This window comes from Aquarana catesbeiana, linkage group LG04 (assembly GCF_042186555.1).
Source record: "Aquarana catesbeiana isolate 2022-GZ linkage group LG04, ASM4218655v1, whole genome shotgun sequence".
Taxonomy (NCBI): domain Eukaryota; kingdom Metazoa; phylum Chordata; class Amphibia; order Anura; family Ranidae; genus Aquarana; species Aquarana catesbeiana.
Window position 1 is genome coordinate 180615602 of NC_133327.1, and position 25907 is coordinate 180641508.

At 41.1% G+C, this 25907-nt stretch overlaps 1 protein-coding gene across 2 annotated transcripts in view; it reads left to right on the forward strand.

The window, feature by feature from the left end:
• Positions 1-25907, forward strand: part of LOC141139646 (guanylate cyclase soluble subunit beta-2-like) — a 160317-nt gene that overhangs the window by 83524 nt on the left and 50886 nt on the right. For both annotated transcript variants that reach the window (XM_073625964.1, XM_073625963.1), the window contains exons 7-10: positions 5127-5253; positions 7139-7242; positions 10204-10420; positions 12394-12714. In XM_073625964.1, the coding sequence (XP_073482065.1) occupies positions 5127-5253; positions 7139-7242; positions 10204-10420; positions 12394-12714 (769 nt within the window). The remainder of the gene's footprint in view (positions 1-5126; positions 5254-7138; positions 7243-10203; positions 10421-12393; positions 12715-25907) is intronic.

Genomic DNA, 25907 nt, shown 5'->3' on the forward strand with positions numbered 1-25907 from the left:
GTCTGAATTTGTCCACCTGAGGCGTTTGTGCAGGGGCTGACTGGCCCTGAAGTGCACCGGAGGTAGAGGGAAATTCGAAGGGGCGTCTGATTGTCGCATTGGCGCACCAGGTGGCGGTGTGGGTGGAGGACTGGCAAATCGCGCATAGTGGTGAGCGCAAGCCGGCAAAGTGGCGACAGAACAGCTCTGTGCCATGAGGCTCCAATTTGCGGTTGTCTGAAATTGTGTGAGTCTGGCTGCTGCCTTTGCGGAAAAAGAACGATAATAACCGTAAAAAGAAAATCCTCAATACTTGTAGCCCAGGTCTACTACAGTATGGAGGTATAAGTCCAGCTCTTCCCTCCTGCTGGGAGCGACTGAACATAGGACATCCCTCAGCATGCCAAAGGCCAATGTAAATTCTGGGATGAATAATTTCCAGTTGAGTCTGGGGTCTTTGGCTTTAAGGACCACCGACACGTCACCCCCAGGTATAGGCCTTATTTTCCGCCAGATTGTGGACGGAAATGAGGAGAGAGGCAAGGTTGACGTCCCTGCCGTCCAGGATGTCCTTCCTGATGCTGGCTGGAACCAAATGGGAGGGGTAGACAATGGGGCTCCACCCTGTGGTACCTGCAGGAAGGGGTGTCAAAACCTGGGTTGCGGTTGGGTCAGAATAGCCGTGGCCAGGCGAGCCTCCAGGAGTGCCACTCTGGTTTGTACATCCGTGACCGAGGAAGACAAGGATGATACCATAGTGTGGAGTTGTGAGATGGTAGAAGATATTGACTGGAGGGACGCCTGCTGGGTGCTGGGTCCTGCTGCGGCTGGTGGAGGGAAGAGGAGCTTGAAGAGCTCACCCTTCCTGGCTGTAGCGGGAAAGGGCACGCCTCTGCATCTTAGTTCTGCCGTCAACTTGGGGATGGTCCATCCCCTGAGAGACTGCACACTGCCGCTCTCTGAGACTGGAGAAGGTGACAGAGGGGCCGTGAGGTCCTCACTGCTGGCCTGGGACATGGTTTATCTAGATACGATGTCCTGTCCTTGGGGTCGTGTTTTGGTCGACTTGAACCTATTGGGTGACATGAATTTCAAGTTTGCTTCTTTTCCCTAAAAAGGCACACGTACCCAGCTTGTGCTCTTTCGGGGTTTTTTTTTTTTTTTACCTGGGGGGATATCGTCCAACCTGGTGCAGGGTGGACCTACTTAACTTGACTGACCTGGAGGAAAATGAAAAGGTGACAACTTGTGAAAGGTTTGTTAACTAAGTTTTAGAAGTAATTTGTATGGTGACTTAGACGACAAGTGCATGGGATAAGATAAATGAGTGAAACATGCATGCCTTCACTCTGGCTCAAATCGGTATGCTGCGACGAGCTATGAATCGAACTGTGGGGCATGGCATGAAACGAGGCTAAGACTGTCGTGGCCTACCAGGATGTATCGATGCCTCATAATTGCCCAAGATTCAAAACCAAAGTGCGATGTGTCGATAATGAAATGAATGAAATGTTTGCCTTGATGAAATGAATAAAACATCTTGCCATGACCGAGGCCTGACTCGGTCATGCCGTGACTGCGATTGACAGCGAACTGGACTCTGGAGCATGTATTGAAATGAGGCAACAGCAAATATTGGTGCACACCGGAACGAATCAGTGCATCTTGGATGCGACTGGATTCGAATCGGAGCGCAGTATGTAACAATGAAATGATTGAAATGGTTGCCCTGGCAGAGGCACGAATTGACTGTGCCGCTACTGCGACTGACAATGAACGTGGCTCTGGTACAGGTACTGTATAAGGCCGAAACAACTGGGGCACTCCGGAACGAATTGGTGCATCTTAGATGCGACTGGATTCGAAACGGGGCGCGATATGAGGGAGTGAAATGAATGGTAATTGATTCCCGTGACAGAGTTGCGGATCGGTTGCACTGCATCTGCGACTAACAACGATCCTGACTCTGGAGCATGTACTGAAACGAGGCCAAACAACTGGGGCACACCGTAACGAATCGGTGCATCATGGATGCAACTGGATTCGAATCGGAGCACACTACGTGACAGTGAAATGGTTTGTTTGCCATGACAGAGGCATGAATCGATCATGCCGCTGTTTGCGACTGACTACGAATCGGACTCTGGAGCATGTACCGAAATGTGGTAAATACCTGGGGCACACCGAAACTAATCGGTGCGCTTTTTAATGCGACTGGATTCGTATCGGAACGTGATACGTGACAGTGAAATGATGGCCATGACTGCCGGTTCACACAGGGGCGGCACGACTTGCAGGTCGCCTCAGCGAGGCGACCTGCAAACGACTTCTGAGGCGACTTGCAAAACGACTTCTGTATAGAAGTCTATGCAAGTCGCCCCAAGTCGCCCCCAAAGTAGTACAGGAACCTTTTTCTAAGTCGGAGCGACTTGCGTCGCTCCTATTAGAACGGTTCCGTAGCACAGAACGGGAGGCGACTTGTCAGGCGACTAGGTCGCCTGACAAGTCGCCCCTATGTGAACCGAGCCTGACAGAGACATGAATCGATAAACCGTAACCCGCGACTGACAATGAATCGGACTCTGGAGCATGTACTGAAATGAGGCCGTAGCGACTGGGGCACACTGGAGCGAATCGGTGCATCTTTAGATGCGACTGGATTCGAATCGGAGCACGGTACGTGACTGAAATCAATTAAATGAATCGAAATGGTTTGAAATGCTTAGAAATGTTTAAGAAATGTTTCAGAAATGTTTGTGAAATGAATTAGTATCGAACTGACACGAGTCGGTATGGAGAATTTTGCGAATGACAACGACTTGTCTCATGAAGCATGATAAACAGTTTAGACATGCCTGAACGAAGCTGCGTCTGCGTCGCGGTGGGGTACAAAACAACGAAAATGGCTAACGTAACGACGGTGCGAGTGGTATGCATTACGATTACGTGAAATTTTTGCGAGTGATTCGTAAGTTTGATATCACGGTTTAGTGACAGGATATCTAACAATGCGTGAAATAAAAACGTCAGCCGAAACCCTACCCGCGACAGCCGAGCCAGACGATTTTACGAATTGGTAATGAGGACCTCAAATCTCGACCACGGGAACTTAACGAATACGGGAACTCAGGAACACGAGAACTCACGGACGCAGAGTTTCGAATAGTCGGCCTAGTGACGTAGTATCGCGCACAGGAAACCGACAAATACCACAGGCGAGTGGCCTGGTTAAATACCCCCCGGGCTCCTCCCATAAATACTGCCACCATAATGGTATATATATATATATATATATATTTTTTTTTTTTTTTATATATTATCACAAGGTGTTAATTTTACCTACATGTCCCATGCAATTTAAAGGGTTACTAAACCCAGGACCCTGCATTCACTATATCTGGTCTCCCACAGTACACAGAACATGGAAATTAAATTATTTTAGTAAATATAAACTGCTAAATACCGTTTCTCATTAGCAGTATATAGTAGACTTGTGACTTCTATGTCTGGTTAAAGCTTGTAGGAGGAATTTTCATACTGTTCTCACTGTCCTATATCTCCCAAGCAGGACTTTTTTTCTCAGAAAATAGGTGCAGGAACTCAACCACAACCTCTCAAACCCCCCCATCCCCAAACCGCATCAAATAGTGAGTGTGGTTAGATTTCACTAACAGTGGAAAGAGGTGTTCTGACAAATAGGCAATCAGCAGAATATCGAACCACGTCACTTCCAGTTTATTTAAAACATGATTAATTGCAGATTTCTATGAAGTAATTTCACATGATGAGAAATACGTGTTTTGACACAAGAGTGGCAACCGAATGAAGTCCGGTGCACGGTATTATGAACGGAGATTGTTACTACACTCCAACACTAACCAACAAAATGGCCACCTCCGAGGCGGCGACAACTTCATCCCCATTATCTGCTGTGCTGTGAAAACATCCAAATGTTCCTATAGCTGACTGCATTCGGTTGCCACTGTTGTGTCCAAACGCGAATTTGTCAAAATCTGCAATTACTGTGGGTTTTAAGAAACCGGATATGACGTGGTTCTATATTCTGTCGAGTTGCGTATTTTGTCAGGACAGGGGCAATAAATACCTGGAGTGCAGAGGTTCGAGGGGGGGACGATGGGGGTGTTACACAGGTTGCAGCGTTCAGGTGGTGTGTTGGGGGGTGGGCTATGTACATAGTGTAGAGTTTAGGGGTGCCCTGCATACAAAGTGCAAAGTTCAGGGGTGCACACACAGAGTGCAGAGTTCAACCTTCTGCCACAGCTGTTTACCTATGCATCCCCTATCCTCTTCACTTTCCCCCCTCTTCAACTCTGACATCTGTATGCAACCCCCTTTCACTGTCTCCATCTTCTCTTTCCTTCCTTAAAAGCTCTGCCGTCTTCCACATGTCTTACTTGTGTTGATGTATTAAGCTGAAGCACCCAGCCGGCCCTAGTACCTCCCTGCACACTGTAGGTGGCTCTGCCTCTCACTTGCAGGGGGATCATTCAGTTGGGGTGTTGGGATCTGCACCTGCATTTCCCTTGTCCCCATCCTGCACTCAGTGGCAGTCACTGAGGAGATCAAATCTATGGGTGCCGTTGGGAGACAAGCTTACACTTGTAAACACAGAACCCAGACTTCTGTGTTTGCAAGCGATAGTGGTGAGTAGGGAGCAGAGGGCCTGAGCCAGAGGTGGTGGAACTGAGTTCCACCAAGTTCCAGCTGAAAAAAGCCCTGCTCCCAAGAAATAAAACCTCTCTAGCAATACACACCAAACTGAGCATGTGCAGCTTGTCCCCTACCCTCTGTACTATCCGGAGATGAGTTGGGGACACTGGAAGAAGGTGAGGATCAGAGGAGACATGATCAAACAGCCTTTTTACACAATGCAGAGGATTAACCCCTTAGTCTCCACAGTGAGTATACCAAGCATGCTTTACTGCATGTACAGACTGATTTTACGGTTGTGGGTTTAGTAACACTTTAATTTACACTTCTCAAGAAGGTGAGACCATGTGCAGAGACCTAGAAGCATTCCACAGTAGTTTAGCAGTGACCTCTGTGCTGCATGAACAAAAACTGATATTAGATTATTCAGCAAGCATCCCTAGATAACTAATAATTTATTGATTCCAATTTTTCAGGTTAATCCACAAAACATTGAAAATGCATTTAACAAACTTAGAGACAGAGCGAACCAAGTGTCTGTGTGTCCTGTTAAAAAGAAGAATCACTGGGGAACGATACGAGGAATTGTCCAGTTTGGAAGAGGTATTGCCTTAGTTTGTCTTGTATTACATTGCTATATTTATTGCTCTATCTCAAGTCAGTATATTTAGGATAAAAACAAATAATTTGAGTTTGAAAACTAGGGTGGCTTGCATTAGCTCATTATTATTGTTTTGTGTCAGCCATTTCAGGAATTGGTTTGCTAAAGCTTTATGAAAATTTTTCTGAAAAAGTGAAATGATTCTAGTGAAATAATACTTTATATTTATGTTATTATCACTCAAAATCAGAAAAATAAGGACCCTGAAACAGGGGAACCTTTGTACCCCCCAGTACAGCGGGACTTTGTAGGCGAACAGAACAATTACGTTATGATAAAAATATTTATTTATTGGGAATTGCTTAGAAAAGCATAAAAGCAAGACAAATTAAACATAAATCTGTACAAAAGTGCTTATGCATGATGCAACAAGATTTTTTCATACTGATTACTTTACACTTTCACTTATAAATACATGTTTCTCTATAAGCCTGACATGTTTCAGGACGATGTCCCTTCTTCAGAGACGTATTGAGGGGAGAGAATATGTATATAGAAGTATTCTGAAAAGACAAGCGAGAACAATTTACATATTGAAATATTGTACATGACAATATGTAAATTGTTCTCACTTGCCTTTTCAGAATACTTCTATATACATATTCTCTCCCCTCAATACGTCTCTGAAGAAGGGACATCGTCCTGAAACATGTCAGGCTTATAGAGAAACATGTATTTATAAGTGAAAGTGTAAAGTAATCAGTATGAAAAAATCTTGTTGCATCATGCATAAGCACTTTTGCACAGATTTATGTTTAGTTGGTCTTGCTTTTATGCTTTTCTAAGCAATTTCCAATAAATAAATATTTTTATCATAATGTAATTGTTCTGTTCGCCTACAAAGTTCCGCTGTACCGGGGGGAACAAAGGTTCCCCTGTTTCAGGGTCCTTATTTTTCTGTATTAATTTGGGATGTTGGCAACATATTGAAGGTGATGTAATTCCCTTCTGTGGTTCATTATACCATATAATTATCACTCAAAAGAGACAGCCCTTACTGTGTATCTGTAGATACAGTATCTATTTTGTTTTGTTATTGTATCTGTGTATAGCTTGACAATTGGCTGACTTGGAACCACACTCTACCTGTGTTCTCTCTGGAAGTAGATTCTGTATTAGGCCGGGTTCACATATTTGCGGCTGCGGTTCCCAGCATGGGGTTCACCGGTTTGAATTAGGTCCGAATTTTTGCCTGAATTCACACCTGAACCAGACCCAAACACGCACAGGACCTGCGTGAACTGGCTCCATTGAGAGCCACCGGTCACACTCGAATGTCATGTGAATTGGATCCGGAGAAAGCCGCATGCAATTTGCACATATGTGAACCTGACCTTACAGTATTCTAATATTCTATTAGCTAGGGAAGTTTTTGATGCAAACTTTTTCACAAATAATAATGACACTGCATCTCAGCACCAAAAACAAAAGACGTTATTTAATTAATTTATATATATTTATATTCAAAGAAAACTCACCCATCCATGTCTCCATGCTTTATTTTGCTGAGAAATTATTTAAAAAAAACAATCCTAACACTTCTGGCTGTGGCCATCTTTAGCAAGGGCAAGTGATTAATGTAGCATTTACTTCCAGAAATCCATCTGCCCTTAGCTTAGGCATGCAGGGTGTGCTTAGCTGAAGAAACCCTCCTTTTCCTCCTGAAGACTCCTGGCATGAATGATATATTCTGCCTAGGCATGGAATCCAGGAAGTAACAAATGAAATGTAAAAAAATAAAAAAAGATTAAAATAATTTTTTGATAGTGAATGTTGATTGAGAGAGTGAAGTTCGGCTTTAACAAAATTAATCTATTTTTTATATAGGTAAAATGCTGAGAGGATTTATTCCAGTGTATCCAAAGAGTCTCTGGGTTGATATTAAAACATTTTGTAATGTACTCCCCTTTCATATAGTTTTTGATGAAGAGGTAAGTGACACTTTATCTTACAAAATTGTATATTTTGTCATTTTATGTGCAGTTAAATACATTTTAGATGATTGTTTTAGTTAGAATCTCAGTTTCAGTGCTATGTAGTATATAGGTACGTTTCTTATGTTTCTTGATTCTGTGTCCTTCGTTACACAAAATGTTCAGTGAATATTTTTTTTCTGTGCTACTGAGATTCCTTCCTTATATAATAATGGTTACCAGAGAACTAAAATGCATTTATCATCTTTGTATGCTGGGATTCAAGCCAAAGGCATCGAAAGGCCCTGCTATAATTTTAAAGACTATGTTCATTATGTTTATGTATAAATGATAAAATTGGGACACGATAGCATGTATTTTTTATGAAAAAATATTTTTTCTTAATTTAAGCTAGAGTAAAGAATGGTTACAAACCCCGTTAGGTTTTTGTTTTTTTTTGCTCAGTTTGTTTGAATTTGCCTTTACTTCTTTTCCTGGAGACACAACTGGAAGTCAGAAAATATCTACAAAGTGAGAGAAAATCAAATGAACAGTCCCCATTGGAAGATTTTCTCTCTACCTGCTTTTTAAGTAACAACTTTATAACCCTGCATTACTCCATTACTTTCTGTCCCAGGATCATCAGGAAAAATAGAGAGAGTGAATGTCTCTTGTAAAGATGCAAACAGCAATTAAAACCTCACAGACTATTCAAAACTAAAAACTAAAAATAAAACCAATTATTGGACTATAGAGGTTAAAAAATAAATAAAAACACACTGTCATATATCTGTGATATAATAAATTATAAACAACTTGTGCCACGCTTCACAATTATGAAACTAAAAATAAAACCAATTATTGGACTATAGAGGTTAAAAAATAAATAAAAACACACTGTCATATATCTGTGATATAATAAATTATAAACAACTTGTGCCACGCTTCACAATTATGAAACTAAAAATAAAACCAATTATTGGACTATAGAGGTTAAAAAATAAATAAAAACACACTGTCATATATCTGTGATATAATAAATTATAAACAACTTGTGCCACGCTTCACAATTATGATGCCTTATATAATACAATGTGTAAAACAATAATATACATAAAATGAGTCCTAAAATCACTTAGTTGTGCAATCAAATTATAGTGCATTAAAATCACAGTCCACAGTGTTGTTATTATATTCCTCTTCAATTATTTCTTATATCAATCCACCGCTTTGTGCCAATGATACTTCTAGTGACATGGATACCCTCCACCAATGTGCTCTCACCTGGGATATATGACTGTACAATTAAGTATGATCACTAAACACTCTTAGTAAAACATTCCCGGATCAATTAATTTCACTGATGCTTCTTAGTACCTCCATGTATAAGTTTTATTCCTCTCAATACCCCCACTCAGCTACACATATAGAAAGCAAAACCACCAAACATAGTTCTTTATCCTTTAAAAACAATTTATTACTTCTAAAAAATTCCAGACTTGCACTCACTTTTAGGAGGTGCTTAAGGTCACCGGACTTATACAGCATATGTCGTGTATGTAACAGCAATAACGATCAGCTTTCCCAAGTGTACAATTACCACACTGTCTCATACACGTCGTCATGATGTCATTTAGCTCTCCCCTACGCATTACATCACAGAATCACATGGTTTTATCAGGGGGATTTATAATTGGACTATAGAAGTAAGGGAGGGTTATAACTCCTGTAAGGTTTTTTTTTTTTTTGTCATCTGTGTCCCATTGTTGAGATTTACTTTCACTTCCTGTCCCATAGCCAAACAGGAAGTGAGAAGAAATCCCTGGAAATTAAGGGAATTCCTTGGGCCCCCAGGTCACCAGAACTAGTGTCCCCATTGGAAGATGTCCCATCTATTGCTTTTCTGGCGACAGCCCAAAATGTGGGATTTTTTTTTTTCACTTTTAATGATGATAAGCAGGACACATCCAGAGAGAAAATCTCCCTAACGGTGGCACTGACAGCAATAAAAAATTCATAGATATTCTAATCGATCTCTACTCTGTCCAAAGCTAAAAATGTTTTTCCTTTAGATATACCGTATTTATCGGCTTATAACACGCGCCGGCGTATAACATGCACCCCAATTTAAGAGGGATGTTTCAGGAAAAAAACATTTTTTTAAAAATAAACCACTTTGAAGCAAAATAATGTTCAGTAAGCATCAATGCAGCCTGATTAGTGCCCATCTGTGCAGCCTCAATGCAGCCTGATCTGTGCCCATCTGCAGCCTGATCTGTGCCCATCTGCAGCCTGATCTGCGCCCATCTGCAGCCTGATCTGCGCCCATCTGCAGCCTGATCTGCGCCCATCTGCAGCCTGATCTGCGCCCATCTGCAGCCTGATCTGCGCCCATCTGCAGCCTGATTTGCGCCCATCTGCAGCCTGATCTGCGCCCATCTTCCCCATCAATGCAGCTCATCATCTCTCCTCGCAGGAAATCACCGAGCCGTCATCCGTTTACTCGGCTCTCAGTCGGCAGTCACATACACAGTCCCGCCTCCGCCATCAGCATTGGACCAGCTCCTGTGATAGACAGAACACTGGTCCAATGTCAGTGGCGGAGGCGGGACTGTGTGTGTGACATGCGAGCCAAGTGAGAGCCGACTTAGAGCCGAGTGGAGAGGAGACGACGAGTCTGTGATTTCCAGCGGCACTCGTCCCCCACTTTCACCTCCGAGGTATGCTGTCGGCGTATAACATGCACCCACGATTACCCCCCTATTTTCAGGGGAAAAGAGTGCGTGTTATATGCCGATAAATATGGTACTTTAGGTGTTTTGGAAGTGGTATATGGTCACCCCACCTGACAGAGGTGTTTATATTCAGGACAGAATCCATTTTAGCCTGTCCTAGTAAGCTACAGGTCCTAACTTAAGGTTGATAGATATTTCATGCATCCTAGTCACTTTATTAACACTGAATTATTTCCTTTTTTAGCTGAGAGTGAAGCAGGCTGGGGTGAGCATACAGAGGATTGTTCCAGGTCTACAGACTATGGACATTCGGGTGAATGACTATTTCAGCACAGTACACCCCGAGGTCACGCTGACCATTGTTAATGTTAGAAAGTTCATTAACAGTCAATTTGTGTTCAGAACAAAGAGAGAGATGATGCCAGAGTCGTGGAGACAGCGTCCAATGCTGGAATTGAGAGGTATTTGTTTTCTTATAAGCACAATATATAGCTAATAATAAATAGATGCCAGCACACATATACACGCCTCCCCAAAAATGACCGAGATGCAGTCTAGAAGGTGAACTTACAAAAGGTTGAATTCTACCACTGCTACAATATCTGAATTATTCTTAATGGGGTAGATGTATGAAAATGTTGGATCTTAAATTCCACACTTTTCTCTGCATTCATCTATGATGTAAAGATAACATTGACAGGTTTAAATATAAGCATACATGCATGGTTTATCCATACCTTGCTGATGTTTTATTGTTTATTCCTCAGGCTACAGGTGGAAAGGTGACACCACTGTATTACTAAACTGTAACAGAGAAAGTACTGTCACCCCTCCCTGTGGTGTGAACGAATCACAGGAAACCAGATTTAGGTTTACTGTAGTAAGCTCAGATGATTTTGATTGTTCTTTGCATTTATTTTTTTTCTGATGTGGGAACCTTTTCATCAGGACCTCAAATAGGATCCTAATTTTTGGGGGGCCTCCAGATCATCACCAGTTGTATTTACTTGATAGGGTAAAATGTGAAAAACAATTTTGGAGCTAGAAAACAATTACAAACTTTTAGTTTTGGTCCTTGCACATGGTACATTGAGTCTTGGGGTGTCTGTGTCAAAAAGACTTAATACCATCTTGTAATCACAGTTGCCATAATTGACAAGAAAGAGAAGCATGTTGATAGAACAAGAACTCTAAATTTCAAGAACGCTAACTTCAGTAATCTGTGATCATTACTGTAAAGACACTCCTTAGAACCAAATAATTGCAACAAAGAGCACACAAGGCAAGTGGGAGTGTTTTAAATATGAAATAAACTTGTGCATTAATCATTGTTTTCTATTAGGTAACAAGCATAAAAGAACAAAATTGAAGCCTGTGTGGTAAATTTTAGTAAAAAAAAAAAAAAAGAGAAAAAAAACAGACTTTTAAAAGGGACACCCTTGGCATTTTATATTTACAAGGAATTCAACAAATGCAAGGGAGCAATCAGGGCAGCTAAAATAGAATGTGATACACATTGCTACAGCAAGTACAAAAAATCCCTAAATTTGTTTTCAAATATGTCAATAGAAAAAATGTTCTAAAAGACAGTTGATAAAGCTGGTCTCAAATGACAGGGAAAAGGCAGATGTGTAGATAAAAAAATTTAAAAAATCTACACAAGGGACATAACGTACAGTCAGTAGGAGGCATCCCTTGTGCTCCTCTGTTAGTATAAATCCTCCATCCATGCCCCCCTGCTGACAAAATATTTTGGTGTCGTGGGGGTTAACACAACTAAGGGGCTGCCACAGGCTTTCATCAAGAGTGCCAGACTTTGCCTGCCCATTCCGCTCAGCTGCTCCATTCATAGAAGTCATACTATAGCTTCTGTGAATTAAACAAGATCAGCAAATAGAGGATGGGCAGATGATTGCCAGACTCTCCTCCGAATAAAACCCTGGTTAAGAATCTAGTTCACTCAAACAAAAAAGATATAAATAAGACTATACTTGAAAAAGACACATGCCATAGTCCATATCCAATATAAATATACAAAAGAAATGTTATTGTATTACAAAAAACAAAAACAAAAAAGAACACAAAACAATAATAAAAAGCTTGGCCAAGGATTAAAGGAAACATGACCACCCCAAACCTTCAGGCTTATATATCTCAATAGAGATAGAACAAACTGCACTCATGTGATCCCCAGGAGTAGTATAGCCAAAAAAAGCTTTGGCTATACTTCTGTTAATAGTAAAGGTTTTTTGTTTTACTAAGTGTATACGGGTATACCGCACTTTTAAGTACACAGTGTATAACATTTATATTTTTTATGTATGGAAATTATTTATGCAAATAGCGTGATGTTAAATTTGAGATTTTATAACCCCTCTAAACTGTTTTTATCTCCTAATATTTGCTGAAAATAACAGTTTACTTTTATCTTCAGGTCAGATGATATGGATGGAGTCTCTGGAATGTATGTTGTATTTGTGCTCACCTCTATTACGTAACTTGCATGAACTGGAAGAGAGACAGATGCACATCTCAGACATAGCACCACATGATGTCACACGGGACCTCATTTTGCTAAATCAGCAAAGGCTGGCTGAGATGGAGTTATCGAACCAGCTTGAGAGGAAAAAGGAAGAACTGAGGATATTGTCCAAACACCTAGAGGAAGAAAAGAAGAAGACTGAAGCTCTTCTCTATGCCATGCTTCCAAAACACGTGGCCAACCAGCTAAAGGAGGGGAAGAGAGTGGAGGCTGGTAGGTATACCCGCTATTGTAAAATTAAGGGCCTATAAATAATGTTGTTATAAATAATATTGTGATTTTATATATCTAAAATAATCAACATGCAATACTGGGCTCCATTCACAGAATGAACTTGCATGAGATATTTAGGTGTCAGGACACATGTTTTCTAAATATCGCATGCAAAGCTGAAACTGTCATTTCACTAGACCGTTTGTGCGGTATACCTGAAAACGCTCAGTAAATACTTCATGAACAGGCATTAAAATCCGTACACAGAAGAAAATAAATAATTAAATGCATGCATTTAATTAGTGGTCCAGGCATGCAGTATTTGTGGAATTTGTACCGGTTGTTAAGGAGTAAATATCATGGTTGTTAAGGAGCAGGTGGCCACCACGTCCTTAACAACTGAACAACTGATCATTAGCTGTCAGCAACAATAAAAAAAACCTGGGAAAAAAAACAGCGTGGGGACCCCCCCAATGCATACCAGGCCCTTCTGGTCTGGTATGGATTTTAAGGGGAACCCCATGCCAAATTAAAAAAAAAAATAAATGTTGTGGTGTTCCCAAAATCCATACCAGACCCTTAACTGAGCATGCAGCCCGGCAGGTCAGGAAGGGCCTGGTATGCATTGGGGGGGGGTGGGTTTTTTTCCCCTTTTTTTTTTGCCGGCAATTCAGCTGTCAGCGAGGAACCCTGCTGACAGCTGATGACTCATCGGTTGTTAAGGATGCTGCTTAACAACCATGTTGTTTAGTGGTTAAGGATGCAGACAGCCACCTGCTCCTTAACAACGATTATTTATTAATGTTAATAAATACACTGGCCAGTGCCAGGCATTAAATGACTGCATGTTTTCGCTGCTAAAATACCGCAAGACTTCATAAAATAACTCATCCAGTATTTTCGTAGCGTTCTTTTGTAAATGCCAAAAAATATTTTGTAAAACGATAAGCGGTATATTTAGCTGCATTTTTTAAGTGGAACAATACCGGTTTGTGAATGTAGCCCACAAATCACATTTAAAGTGGATCAGCAAAGTTGAAACCCCCTATTAATATTATTATTATTTAAATGACAAATTTTTTAGAGGCTATATTTATGTTGAACAACTTTTTCATGTGAAATGCAAGCTGTATAGTTTCCCCCCCTTGTTGTGAAGGAAATGCATGATTTATTAAATTCAGCACATTGTGATCATTTAGGAGTTTGTGGTAAATGCAGGAAAACCCTCTCAAGAGGCATAGAATCACACAGCGCATGAATGTTCAAAATGTGTAAAGGAATACAATAAATCATACCATAAATTAACATATATTTATTTGAAAAGACAACTATATAATAAACTAGACAGCTGTATTACTTAAAGTGGACCTGAACTCCATAAGTGCTTTGTTATAGGCATAATCTAAAGTTTATTGCTTAAAGTGGACCTGAACTCCATAAGTGCTTTGTTATAGGCATAATCTAAAGATGTTATTGTGTATAAGTAGTACCCTGTAAAATGTATGTTTGTATTGAATTTTTCATTCCCATGCCTTGAAATGGATATCTGTATAACTGCAGTATAATATCATATAAAGGCACTGCTGCCTCTGACAGCTAGTTTCATAAGATTTGGAATGGAATTTGGTCTTATCATCTCTGTGCTATTCACTGTCCTGGAGAGAAAGCTGTACATGAGGACCTACAGACAAGGATCTCCCTACTTCTCTTGCTGCTGCCTTATTATTCCTCCATCAGCCATCACACCACAAATCAACAAAAAGGCCATCTTTGACTTGAGGAAGCAAAACCCTTCCTTACCAAAATGCCCACCTCCACACAGAGACACTGGTACAGCTCTGCATAGAAACCATTTATCTTTTTTTTTTTTTTTTGTCAAAGCTTATAGAACAAGCTGAAGTTAGAAGCTGATGCACAGCTGCACCAGATTTTGCACTCTCCAGTTTTAGTAAATCAACCACAGAGAATGGAAAAAATCTGTAGTAAGTCAGTAATTTTTGTGCACAATTTCCACAGTTTAGGTCATCTTACAAAGGGTCTGTTCAGCTATAGCTTTTAATGCGTCGTTTTACTAATATAATTTATTCACAAGCTAATGGAGTTGGATAATTCCTATGTGATTGCTTATATTTCCAGGAATATTTACCTACACATACAAATTATATTTTATTAGAGATGTCGCAACTAATTTATTAGTTAGTGGTATAAACGAGATCTTGAAAGATTCACTGTTAGATGTAGCATCCTTATTTCTTGCATGAACATATCTCTGTTATTGCTACTGTTTCTATTATGCCTGCAAGCTGGTTCTAGTAATTATGTGTGAAATTTCTAATATTTGGCTTCAAATGAATCTAGGATATCCAAGAAGTAATGTGTGGAATAGTTATGTTGCAAATTTGACCAGCCAGTGATAGGCTTTGCCTTTTTATGTAAAAAAGAAAACCTTTTAGTGCCCGTTCACATCTGAGTGTACTGTAAATGCAGGCAGAAATGCATGTTTCTGCCTGGGTTTTTACAAATGTGTGAAAAACAAGCTAAAACACACAATTCACTGGTGGTGCTATTATTTCCTAATGGCACCCTAAACGCAGGTGGCAGTCACACATTTTGTTGCACATTTTCAAAGTGCGAAAATGTGCAAAAAACATGCATTGCCAAACCTGCTTGGCTCAGTGCCAGAATTGCTACTTGAGTTTCTTTGGCATATTTTTCCTGTGGCAGGACAAGATGTGACAGGCTGTTCTGCCAAAAACAGCCTAAAACATGACCGCAAAATGCGATGTCACTTCACTCAGATGTAAATGTAGCCTTAAGATAAATGTAAAAAACTCAAGCCACATTCCTTGTAATGTAGAGATTAGCAGGGCACCAGTATCTAATCACAAGTTTGCAGAAGTGAAAACTGGTACACACGGACTAAATATCGTCCGGTATGAGCCAATTCAACAGAAACTGGTTGACATTTGGCCCATGTGTATAGCAGTCTGTGGAAGAAGAAAGAAGAAGAAAGACCATCTTTTATTGTATACAGTGTATCCAAAAACTATTCGCAGCGATTCACTTTTTCCACATTTTGGTATGTTACTGGAAGCCACTCCTCAGTAAAAGGCATACGACAGCCCACCTGCAGTTTTCCAAAAGGCACCTGAAGGACTCTCAGACCAAAATTCTCTGGTCTGATGAAGCAAGGATTGAACTATTTGGCCAGAATGGCAAGCGTCATGTCTGGAGAAAACCAGGCACTGTTGGCCAATACCATCCCTACAGTGAAGCATGGTGGTGGCAGCATTATGCTGTGAGGATGTGTTTCAGCAGCAAGAACTGGGAGACTAGTCAGGATCAATGGAAAGATTAATGCATCAATGTACAAAGATATCCTTGATTAAAACCTGCTCCAGAGTGCTTTGGACCTCAGACTGGGGTGAACGTTCATCTTCCAACAGGACAATGACCCTAAGCACAAAGCCAAGATAACAAAGGAGTGGCTACGGGACAACTCTGTGAATGTCCTTAAGTGGCCCAGCCAGAGCCCAGGCTTGAACCTGATTGAACATCTCTGGAGAGATCTGAAAATGACTGTGCACCAACTCTCCCCATCCAACCTGATAGAGCTTGAGAGGTCCTGCAAAGAAGAATGGGAGAAACTGACCGAAAATAGGTAGTATTGAGCCAAGGCTGTGAATACTTATGTACATGTGATTTTTTTTTTTCCTTTTTTAAATTTTTTAAATTTGCAAAGATTTTAAACAAACGTCTTTTACGTTGTCATGATGGGGTATTGTTTGTAGAATTTTGAAGAAAATAATGAATTGAATCCATTTTGGAATAACGCTGTAACATAACAAAATGTGGAAGAAGTGAAGCGCTGTGAATACTTTCCGGATGCACTGTATGCTAGAAAACTAGCATCCGATCAGCACTTGCAGCCAATGGCTGTGAGCGCTGATCAGTATATTCTGGTAGGGAGGTCAGTCCTCTTGTCAGAACACAATGGCTCAGCCGGGAGATCACCACACTAACATCGCTTAGTACGGCGACCTTTCATTTTGTTTTCAGCCTGCTGGGTTGAATGAAAAAAAAAAACCTCCCCGTGTGTAACTAGCATTAGTCACATTCAACTGGACTTGTTCTATAATGTTGAATACATTTCTTAGTTTTTTCAAGCATCTTCTTCAATTCACTGAAACATTATTTCCAATGAAAATTTTTAATGTGTCTCAAAACGGATTTATTTGAGTTAAACGTATTTTAGTACTCCCCGAAAGTGCATAATGAATAAATTTTGCTAAAATAACAAGTCACAGTTACGCTGATCCCATTTAGACATAAGCAAAATACCGTGAAATGGAAACAAAATTAGATGGAGTTCTGTTCAACCCTTTGAAATAGGCATCAGAAGATAGCAGAAAAGGCTGCTCCAATGTGCTAACAAAACAACATAAATGGCAACAACAAATCTTAAATTATCCGATATTGAAATACCTAACATATGAATACATTTATGTTTAATTTATAGGTTACATTTTACATGACAATTTCTTATAAAATCAGTAACTAGCATTTTTTGTAGGTCAAGATAAAACAACTCTGAACCATTTTATTAATCCAGTTTTATACTGAAGAAATGGCATAAAGCATGACCACACTACTAAAAATGTATGCTGTATTGCTGCAGCTCTGTGAATGATCCAGGACTGGCTCTGCATAAGATTATGGTTGGCAAGGCTCAGCCTGTTGGTATTCAGGCACTGCCAGTTCTGCATGAGATTAGCAATAATAATTGGCATCAATGCTTGGCACAGGATACTTGATAAATCTGCCTCTTTGTGCCTATGACCACTTCTTCATTGTGCCAGAGCTTAAAGATGCCAATCAGAAGAGGTTTCTACAATTATGATACCCCCTTGCACCCAAGCAGACAAAAAGCAAAAGGGTTCCCCTAGGTGGACTTTACTGGCACTTGCAAAAGTAAGGAGTAATAAAGTGTATAGAAGATAAGGAGCAATATAAAAAAGATTTAAATTTTATTCAAAATCACAGGTACATTGAGATAAAAACAAGCAGTAAATGTATGGACTAACATAGTAAAAACTACATAATAGCCATCATAAGCAATTAGGACAAAACAAATGTGATGAAAGAAGCTCTTCTCAGGCCCTACGCGTTTCGGGGTACTTAATATTTGTACCCAAGCAGGAGCAAAAGTAGAGGAAAGCTTCTTTGCTGCTTGTGCTCATCATGCAGGAACCGAGTATGGAGTGTTGCTGTTGGAATAAGAAAGGAGTGGCTAGGCATTAAAGCAATAGCTGTAAAATCTTAATAGGTATATGCAATTTAGTGTTATAAAATACTGGAGCTGATTTACAAAAGGAGTCAAGATCATTAACTTACTAAACTGTATGTTTAAAGTGCACAGTATATTCATTTTGCAGAGTTTTTGTTAACTTTTAATACTTTTAACACAGAATCTTGTTTATTTTATCTGCCCTGCAACTAGGTATTCAAAGTGAAAACAGGGTCACACCCTTTACTAACATTTATATTGTAAAGAGAACATGCATTTTGCAAAAGAAACATTCACAAATGAATTGTCTCCACTCTTTTAGTAAATCAGTCCCATCAAAGATATTAATAGAAAAAATTACAGTATATGTCTCCCTAGTTTTTTCCATAGAGGTGACATGTGTCTATTGCAGATATCAACAGGCCTGTTGATGAGTTCTAATTTACATTAAATGAAAACCTGATGTGATTTTGAATTAGGTAAATAACAGAAATCTATACAATTTATACTGTAACAAAAATATATTTCACGCTTGACTGATTGCATTACAATACTTTAACTTTAGTTAAAAGACATTTACTCATAAAGGGACGCATTGTTGCCAGAAGTCATTAATTAATGAAATATTAATTAGACTGTTTCAGAGCTGCCCATTAATATGGAAATGTGCAATTTAGGGAAATATGAATATTTTAATTTATAAGTAGAGTGTTAAATGTAAAATGTTTGCAGACAACTGATTCTGCTGCAGGGAAAACGAATGTTTAGCATTGATTGGAATTATTTAAAATGTAGTTTGTGCTAGCAATAGAACAATTTAGAGATGAAAGATCTGCTGAGAACTATGAGGAGCTGAGCAAGCGTGACATGAAACATTGTCAGATTTCTGCTGGATTACACTTTAGTCTGCATGTTTTTTCTCAGAAGTGTCACTAAAATCGGTACATAGCACTCCTTTCCTGTCAATCACTGAGCTCATTTCTCATCAGCTGTTCCAGCAGCACTCTTAAAAAGTAATGTTGGTCACACCAGCATTACATTTGCAATGTTATTTTAAATAGATCAAAATTTTCAGCTGCGATCAGGAGTGTTTTAACTATCATGTGTGCTGTTTTTTTTTTTTTTTTTTTTTTCAAATATAATGTTTATTAAAGAATTTTTTTCAATCAGGAAAAGAAATAGACATAGACAGAAAAGAAAAAATATCGTAAAGATACAGTAATACACCAGTGGTCTTTTACATCATTCTGATAAGCATAACAGTCATATATTTTCCCCTTAAAATGTTCCCACTCTATCTGCAGAGAAATTAACCTGTGATATCTCAGAGCTGCATTTAATTCTTGGATCTATTTTTGTAATCTGTGAACATATCCACCACTGTGCAATATTGCTATATACCATAGATAACATGCTCCGAATAGTTGTTTACCTCTGCATACTTCTCAATTCCTTTGTGTAAATGGAAAATCGTTTATTTTCTGAATACTAGACCACTATTTGGTAAGAAACCATAAATACCTAAAACACATAAAGAGAATAGAAAGACTACGAGAAGAAGAAGAAGGGGGGGGGAGGTGCATGCTCGACGCAGGCGCGATGGACTGACTCAGGATCCCATCCTGCACAAGAGCCCCATCTAAGGGATTCTCAAGAGTTTAATAAAGTTTGTCCTTAGTCTGAGAAAATGTACATATTCCAAGCCAACCAGTTTTTCGAATGCTTGTCTTGTTTGTTTTGGGCAGTCAATACCAGGTCTTCCATCTTTTTAATTTCCTCAACCCTACGCAGCCACATCCCGACTGTGGGGGGTGTATTCTGTTTCCATAAAGCTGGAATACAAGATTTGGCTGCGTTGAGCAAATGTCTAACCACAGACTTCTTATATGTTCTAATTGGGCTTGAGGTGACGTGTAGCAGGAAAATTGCTGGATCTCTCTGCATTATTTGACTCGTAAATTTTTTGACTATTGTCTCAACTGCTATCCAAAAAGTTTGTAATAAAGGACAAGTCCAAAAAATATGTAGAAGTGTTCCTACATCTGAGCAGCACCTCCAGCATCTATCAGAGGTGTTGGGGAAGAATTTGTGTAATAATTGAGGTGTGTAGTACCATCTGGTAAGGAGTTTATAATTTGTCTCCTGAATTTTTGTACAGATCGATGATTTCAGTGTGAGATGGATTATGTTCTGTTTGTGTACTGCTGTGAAACTGCATTGAAGATCACCTTCCCATTTTCTCAAAAATAGTAAGTCTGGTTGTTCCGTTGGTGTGTTGAGTAGGGAGTATGTCTTGGAGAGCACCTGAGACAATGTACCTTCCCCTCTACAATATTCCTCTAGAGTCGTCATGTTACGTTTAAATCTTGTAGGTTCTGGTATTGAATGGATGAAATGATGCAACCTTATCGCTTTCCAAAATGATAATCGAAAATCCCCATTATCATTCGTAAGAGACTGAATTGAGACCCACTGGTCCTCCTCTACATAATGTGTTGCACAGTCTTTACCTGTGTTCCAAAGTGTCTCATATGCTACGTGGTCTAGACCTGGTTTGAACTCTGGATTTCCTAAAATGGGAAATAAAGGGGACTGTCTAGAGGTCAGCGAGGTGGTTTTAAGTATACCCGAACCCACATATAGCGTGGCCCCTATGGTCGGGTGCATTGTCATGTCCCTGGGTAGTTGTTCGTAACACCATATAGCTCCTTTCAAGGGGACTTTGGCCTGGTGGCCCTCTACTTGGACCCAAAGTTTGGCTTTCCCATGTCTGTTCCAGTCAATGATCCTCCCTAAATGTACTGCTTGGTAGTAGTGTTTTGTGTCAGGGAGGGCAAGACCCCCACAATGTTTCGGCAGAGTCATATAGCAACTTTTAAGTCTAGGTTTCGACTGTGACCACACAAATTTTTTAAACAAAGAGTGTATTTGTTTGAAGTAGTTAGCTGGTATCCTTATTGGCAAAGCCTGAAACAGGTATAGAAATTTTGGGAGAATGCACATTTTAATTAAATTGCATCTCCCAAACCACGAGTGCAGACCCTTGCCCCACTCTTCCAGGAGCTCTTTAACTTTGCAAAGTATTGGAGGAAAGTTTAATTCAAAAGTGCGTTTCAGGTCTCTAGGTATGTTCGTGCCCAGGTAGGTAAAGTGACTGTCTGACCATTTAAAATTGAACTTAGTTTTCAACATAGCTGTTCTGTCGACATATTGATTCCCATTGCCGTTGATTTGTCAAAATTAATCTTTAAATTGGAAATGTTCCCATATTTCTGAAATTCTCTAATTAAGACCGGGAGAGATATGATCGGATTCGTCATTGAGAATAGAAGATCATCAGCATAAGACGAGATCTTGTATTGCTGACGATCTATAGTAATTCCCGAGATATCTGGATTGTTACGTATCGTATTCAGAAAGGGCTCGAGTACTAGGGCAAAAAGAAGAGGTGACAATGGGCATCCCTGTCTGGTGCCATTAGAAATATTGAAGGAATCAGACAGGATTCCATTGGCTTTGACCTTGGCTGTTGGTGTTGAGTAAACATTGGAAATCCACTGTAACATATGTCTACCTAGTCCTATGTGTTTAAGTACTGCGGTCATAAATTCCCAACTCACCCGGTCGAATGCTTTCTCAGCATCTGTGCTGAGAAAGGTACAGGGCACTTTAGTTATGTTTGCTCTATGTATTAGGTTGAGCACCTTTATGGTGTTGTCCCTGGCTTCACGCGTAGGGACAAAACCCACCTGATCTAAATGCACCAAGTCTGTCATATGTTGGGATAGTCTATTTGCTAAGATTTTGGTGAGGAGTTTGAGATCTATATTTAAGAGAGATATGGGCCTGTAACTGCCACATGCTGAGGGATCCTTCCCTTCCTTAGGTATAAGAGCCCTTGCACACTGGGGCGGGGGCGGCGTCGGCGGTAAAACGCCGCTATTATTAGCGGCGTTTTACCGTCGGTATTCGGCCGCTAGCGGGGCAGTTTTACCCCCCGCTAGCGGCCGAGAAAGGGTTAAATACCACCGCAAAGCGCCTCTGCAGAGGCGCTTTGCCGGCGGTATAGCCGCGCCGTCCCATTGATTTCAATGGGCAGGAGCGGTAAAGGAGTGATATACACTCCGCTCCTTCACCGCTCCGAAGATGCTGCTGGCAGGACTTTTTTTACCGTCCTGCCAGCGCACCGCTCCAGTGTGAAAGCCCTCGAGGCTTTCACACTGGATACACAGCAGCGGCACTTTCAGGTCGGTTTGCAGGCGCTATTATTAGCGCAATAGCGCCTGCAAACCGCCCCAGTGTGCAAGGGCTCTTAGGGAAATGTGGGCGCTTAAGGTGTCCCTCTGTAAATGGCCTCCTTCTGTAAGATTGTTAAAGAGTTTCAGCATATGCGGGCCTAGTATTGGTAGGAGTGTCTGATAGTACTGCAGGGTCAGCCCGTCCGGTCCAGGAGCTTTCCCCGGTTTCATGTGCTTAAGCGCGCCCTGCAATTCTATCATTGTAATGGGTTCTTCTAGGGCCGCTGCCTCTTCTTCTGAAATTTTAGACATGTTAGAAAGGGTAAGATATTCCCCTATTGCAGTGTCAGTGACACCTGCCTTCGGGAGATTATAGAGAGAGTGGTAAAAATTTTTTAATTCCTCAGCAATTTGTGTGGGCAACACCTTTTTCTGCCCTGTTGGGGAGACGATTTGAGGTATATATGCCCTTAATTTCTGTTGTCTAACTGCTCTTGCCAGGAGCTTTCCGCATTTATTTCCTGATTCATAAGTGAGTTTCCTACATGATTGTAGTGCTGCTTTTGCTTGATATTGTAATATGTCAACCATCTGTCTGCGTATGGTGAGGAGTTCTGTCTCTACTGTTGGGGTCGGGTTACTCTTATGCATTTTTTCTAGATCGTGGGTTTTCTGTAAAAGGATCAATAACTGTTTTTCCCTTTCCCTTTTAATATGAGTGCCATGTTTAATCAGAATCCCTCTAATCACAGACTTGTGGGCTTCCCAGAGTATCCCAGGGTCGCAATTCTCAACATTATTCGTCAAAAAATATTGTTTAAGCTCTTTTGTGACGTCAGCCAGTATGGTAGGATTCTGTAATAAACTTTCGTTCAGTCTCCAAAATCTCGGTTTTGTCGTCATTGTCTGTGAAAGGGAGTAGCGTAATACAACCAGTGCGTGGTCCGACCAAGTGATGGTCCCTATGTCAACTCTCTCCACCGCTTCCAATTGATTGTGAGGGAAAAGAAAAAATGTAAATGCGTGAATATGATTTGTGTGGTGGTGAGAAGAACGTGTAGTCCCTCTCCCCTGCATGTAAGAGTCTCCACACGTCTATCAATCTGGCCTCATGTAGTGACTTACTGATACGTTTATGTGCGACTCCCCGCAATGAGGAGGTTCCCGTTGACGAGTCAACCCATGGGTTCAAGGTAACATTAAAATCGCCGCCTATAATCAGTTGTCCTTCCGCAAAGGTCAACAGTTCAGTCAATGTTTTAGATATGAAAAAATCCTGTCTGTCATTTGGGGCATAGATCGTCGCTAGCGTCACTAATACCTCTCCTGTCAGTCCTTTAAGGAACACATATCTCCCTTCTGTGTCAATTTTAGTGTCCCGGCATGTCCAGGGTACTTTTTCCGCAAGGAGTATGGACACTCCTTTTGATTTGGCTGAGGGGTTGGTAGCGTGATATGGGAAAGGGAAATAACGTTTTTTCAAGCACATCAGCCCACCCTTTTTGAAGTGGGTTTCTTGGACAAACGCAATATCAGCTTTGGATCTTTTAAGATCATTCAAGAGCATGCGTCTTTTTCAGGCACATTCAGCCCTTTGGCATTCAATGAGAAAATAGTAATTTGGTCCATCGCGCTCGCGTCAGTACCAAGGTCTGCACCAGAGGTATGGGGGGAGGGGGTTAAGGAAAGGTCAAGAAAATAGTAAGAATAGATAGATTAGAGAGAGTAGGCTAGAGGAAGCAAAAAGAGAGAAGAAAGAGCAAAATAAGCAAAGGTAGACAATCAATAGACTGTCCTTTCAAGTAATAATTGTCGGTAGACAATTATGTGCAATTCCTTGCAGTGAAACACACTCCGGTTATCACCGGGAAGGTGCTTCGGCCTAGTGGGGATGAGGCTAGACTACGACCAGGGGAGCTAACCCCAGCCCGCCCCCCCCCCACCCGCCCCTAGACATAATAAAGGCATGTGAGTGTTGTAAATATATAGAACATTATCTTATAAAACCGATACAAAACAACATAAAAGAAACGTAAAACACAGCTTTGTTATTACTACTATAAGTAACTTCCCCTAGGCGTCTCCTGCATAATCTACTTCATTCCCAGTGCCTATTTTCTATGTTCAAATAACAGAGATATGCAAACTGGCCCATCCTGCAACAACCTGAATAACGTTTCTGTCCTCCCACCAGCCTACGCCTTCTTAAATATAACCGTAACATTCTGATCCTTCCAATTAGCCCTTTCCTTAGCAGTCAGTTGCTTAATTGTCGACCGCCTTCCACGTTGATTTGCCTGAGTCCTGGAAGGTGGCTCACCCAGGCAACCCCACAAGGCATTCCCTGTGAGCCTGGTTTCTGCTGGGGTAGTTCCTCCAAACTAATATACCGATACAGTATGATGGTGTCCCAGTGCCATAGAAAATTTATCACAAAGTCTGCCGGTGAGATATTGACTCAAACCTGGTCCACTTCCCGGGTCGAACTCCAAGTTGCGGGTCGCGATAGTTATGCACCGTCTGCAGGTAACTTAGAAACGAGTCCCCAGAAACTTTGCGACACACGCAGTTTTTTATTACTAACAGTCCGTGGGAAGTTCCATATGTCTGTAGTTACCAGGGGGAGGTGAGGTGTTAAAATGTACTGCCACCTGTAGTCCCTTCCAGACAACCCCATCTCCATAGTGACCAATCCCGGCCTCAAAGTAACTAGGCAGGTGAGTGGGTGTGGTAGTTCACATTTTACCCTTCATAGGATGGGAGGACAACCAACATACTCAATAAAATGTCAGGGGGGCTCAACTGATAAACCATGAAAAGTAGAATAGGCAGAAGTGCACCGCTAGACAAAAAATAAAATCAAAATCAATGAGGAAGCATGTATACTCTCACCACAGCGATCATCTCTAAGCTTCTCTGTCTTCTTCTGGAGAGGTGACCCGAGATCTACGCTGACTGCGTTGTGGTCTCGGCGAACCTGGTCTTCGCAGACCCGGACCCCCACCACGTTGAGTGAATCTTGGTATCAATTGTAGCCAATCTGGAACAGTCACTGGGTCAGTTTCCAGAAAATCAAATAGTGCCAGAAGTTCCACAGGGGACTGTAGGGTGAAGAATTGTGACCGCTTCTTGAAAGTCACTGAGATTGGATAGCCCCAGCGGTATGTGATGCCAGCATGTTGGGCCAACTCCAGTACTGGTTTCAGCATTGCTCTGCATTGCAGGGTGGCCCTTGAAAGATCAGGCATAATCTGGAGAGTTGCTCCGTCAAACTCCACATCCCTCACCTCCCACGCTTTTCGCAAGATGATCTCTTTATGCGTATATTGGTGTATTCTACAGATCACGTCTCTTGGGCGATTCGGGTCTGTTGATTTTGGTCCCAGTGCCCTGTGGATCCGATCAAAGGACAGCGTAGTGGGGAAGTCAGCTCTCGCTATGTCCCTGAAGATGGCTGTGGCTGTAGCTGGAAGATCTTCCGTGCCCGTGGCTTCAGGTAGACCCGTTATGCGAAGGTTGTTCCTCCTGCTGCGGTCTTCAATCTCTTCTAGATGAAGTTGCTGGGTCAAAACTAATTTTGTTTGAGTTGCTTGTGTGTCTTCTATCTGTTTTAAGCGTTGTGAGAGATCTGTGACTGTGGCTTCCCCTGCACTCATGCGGTCTGACAA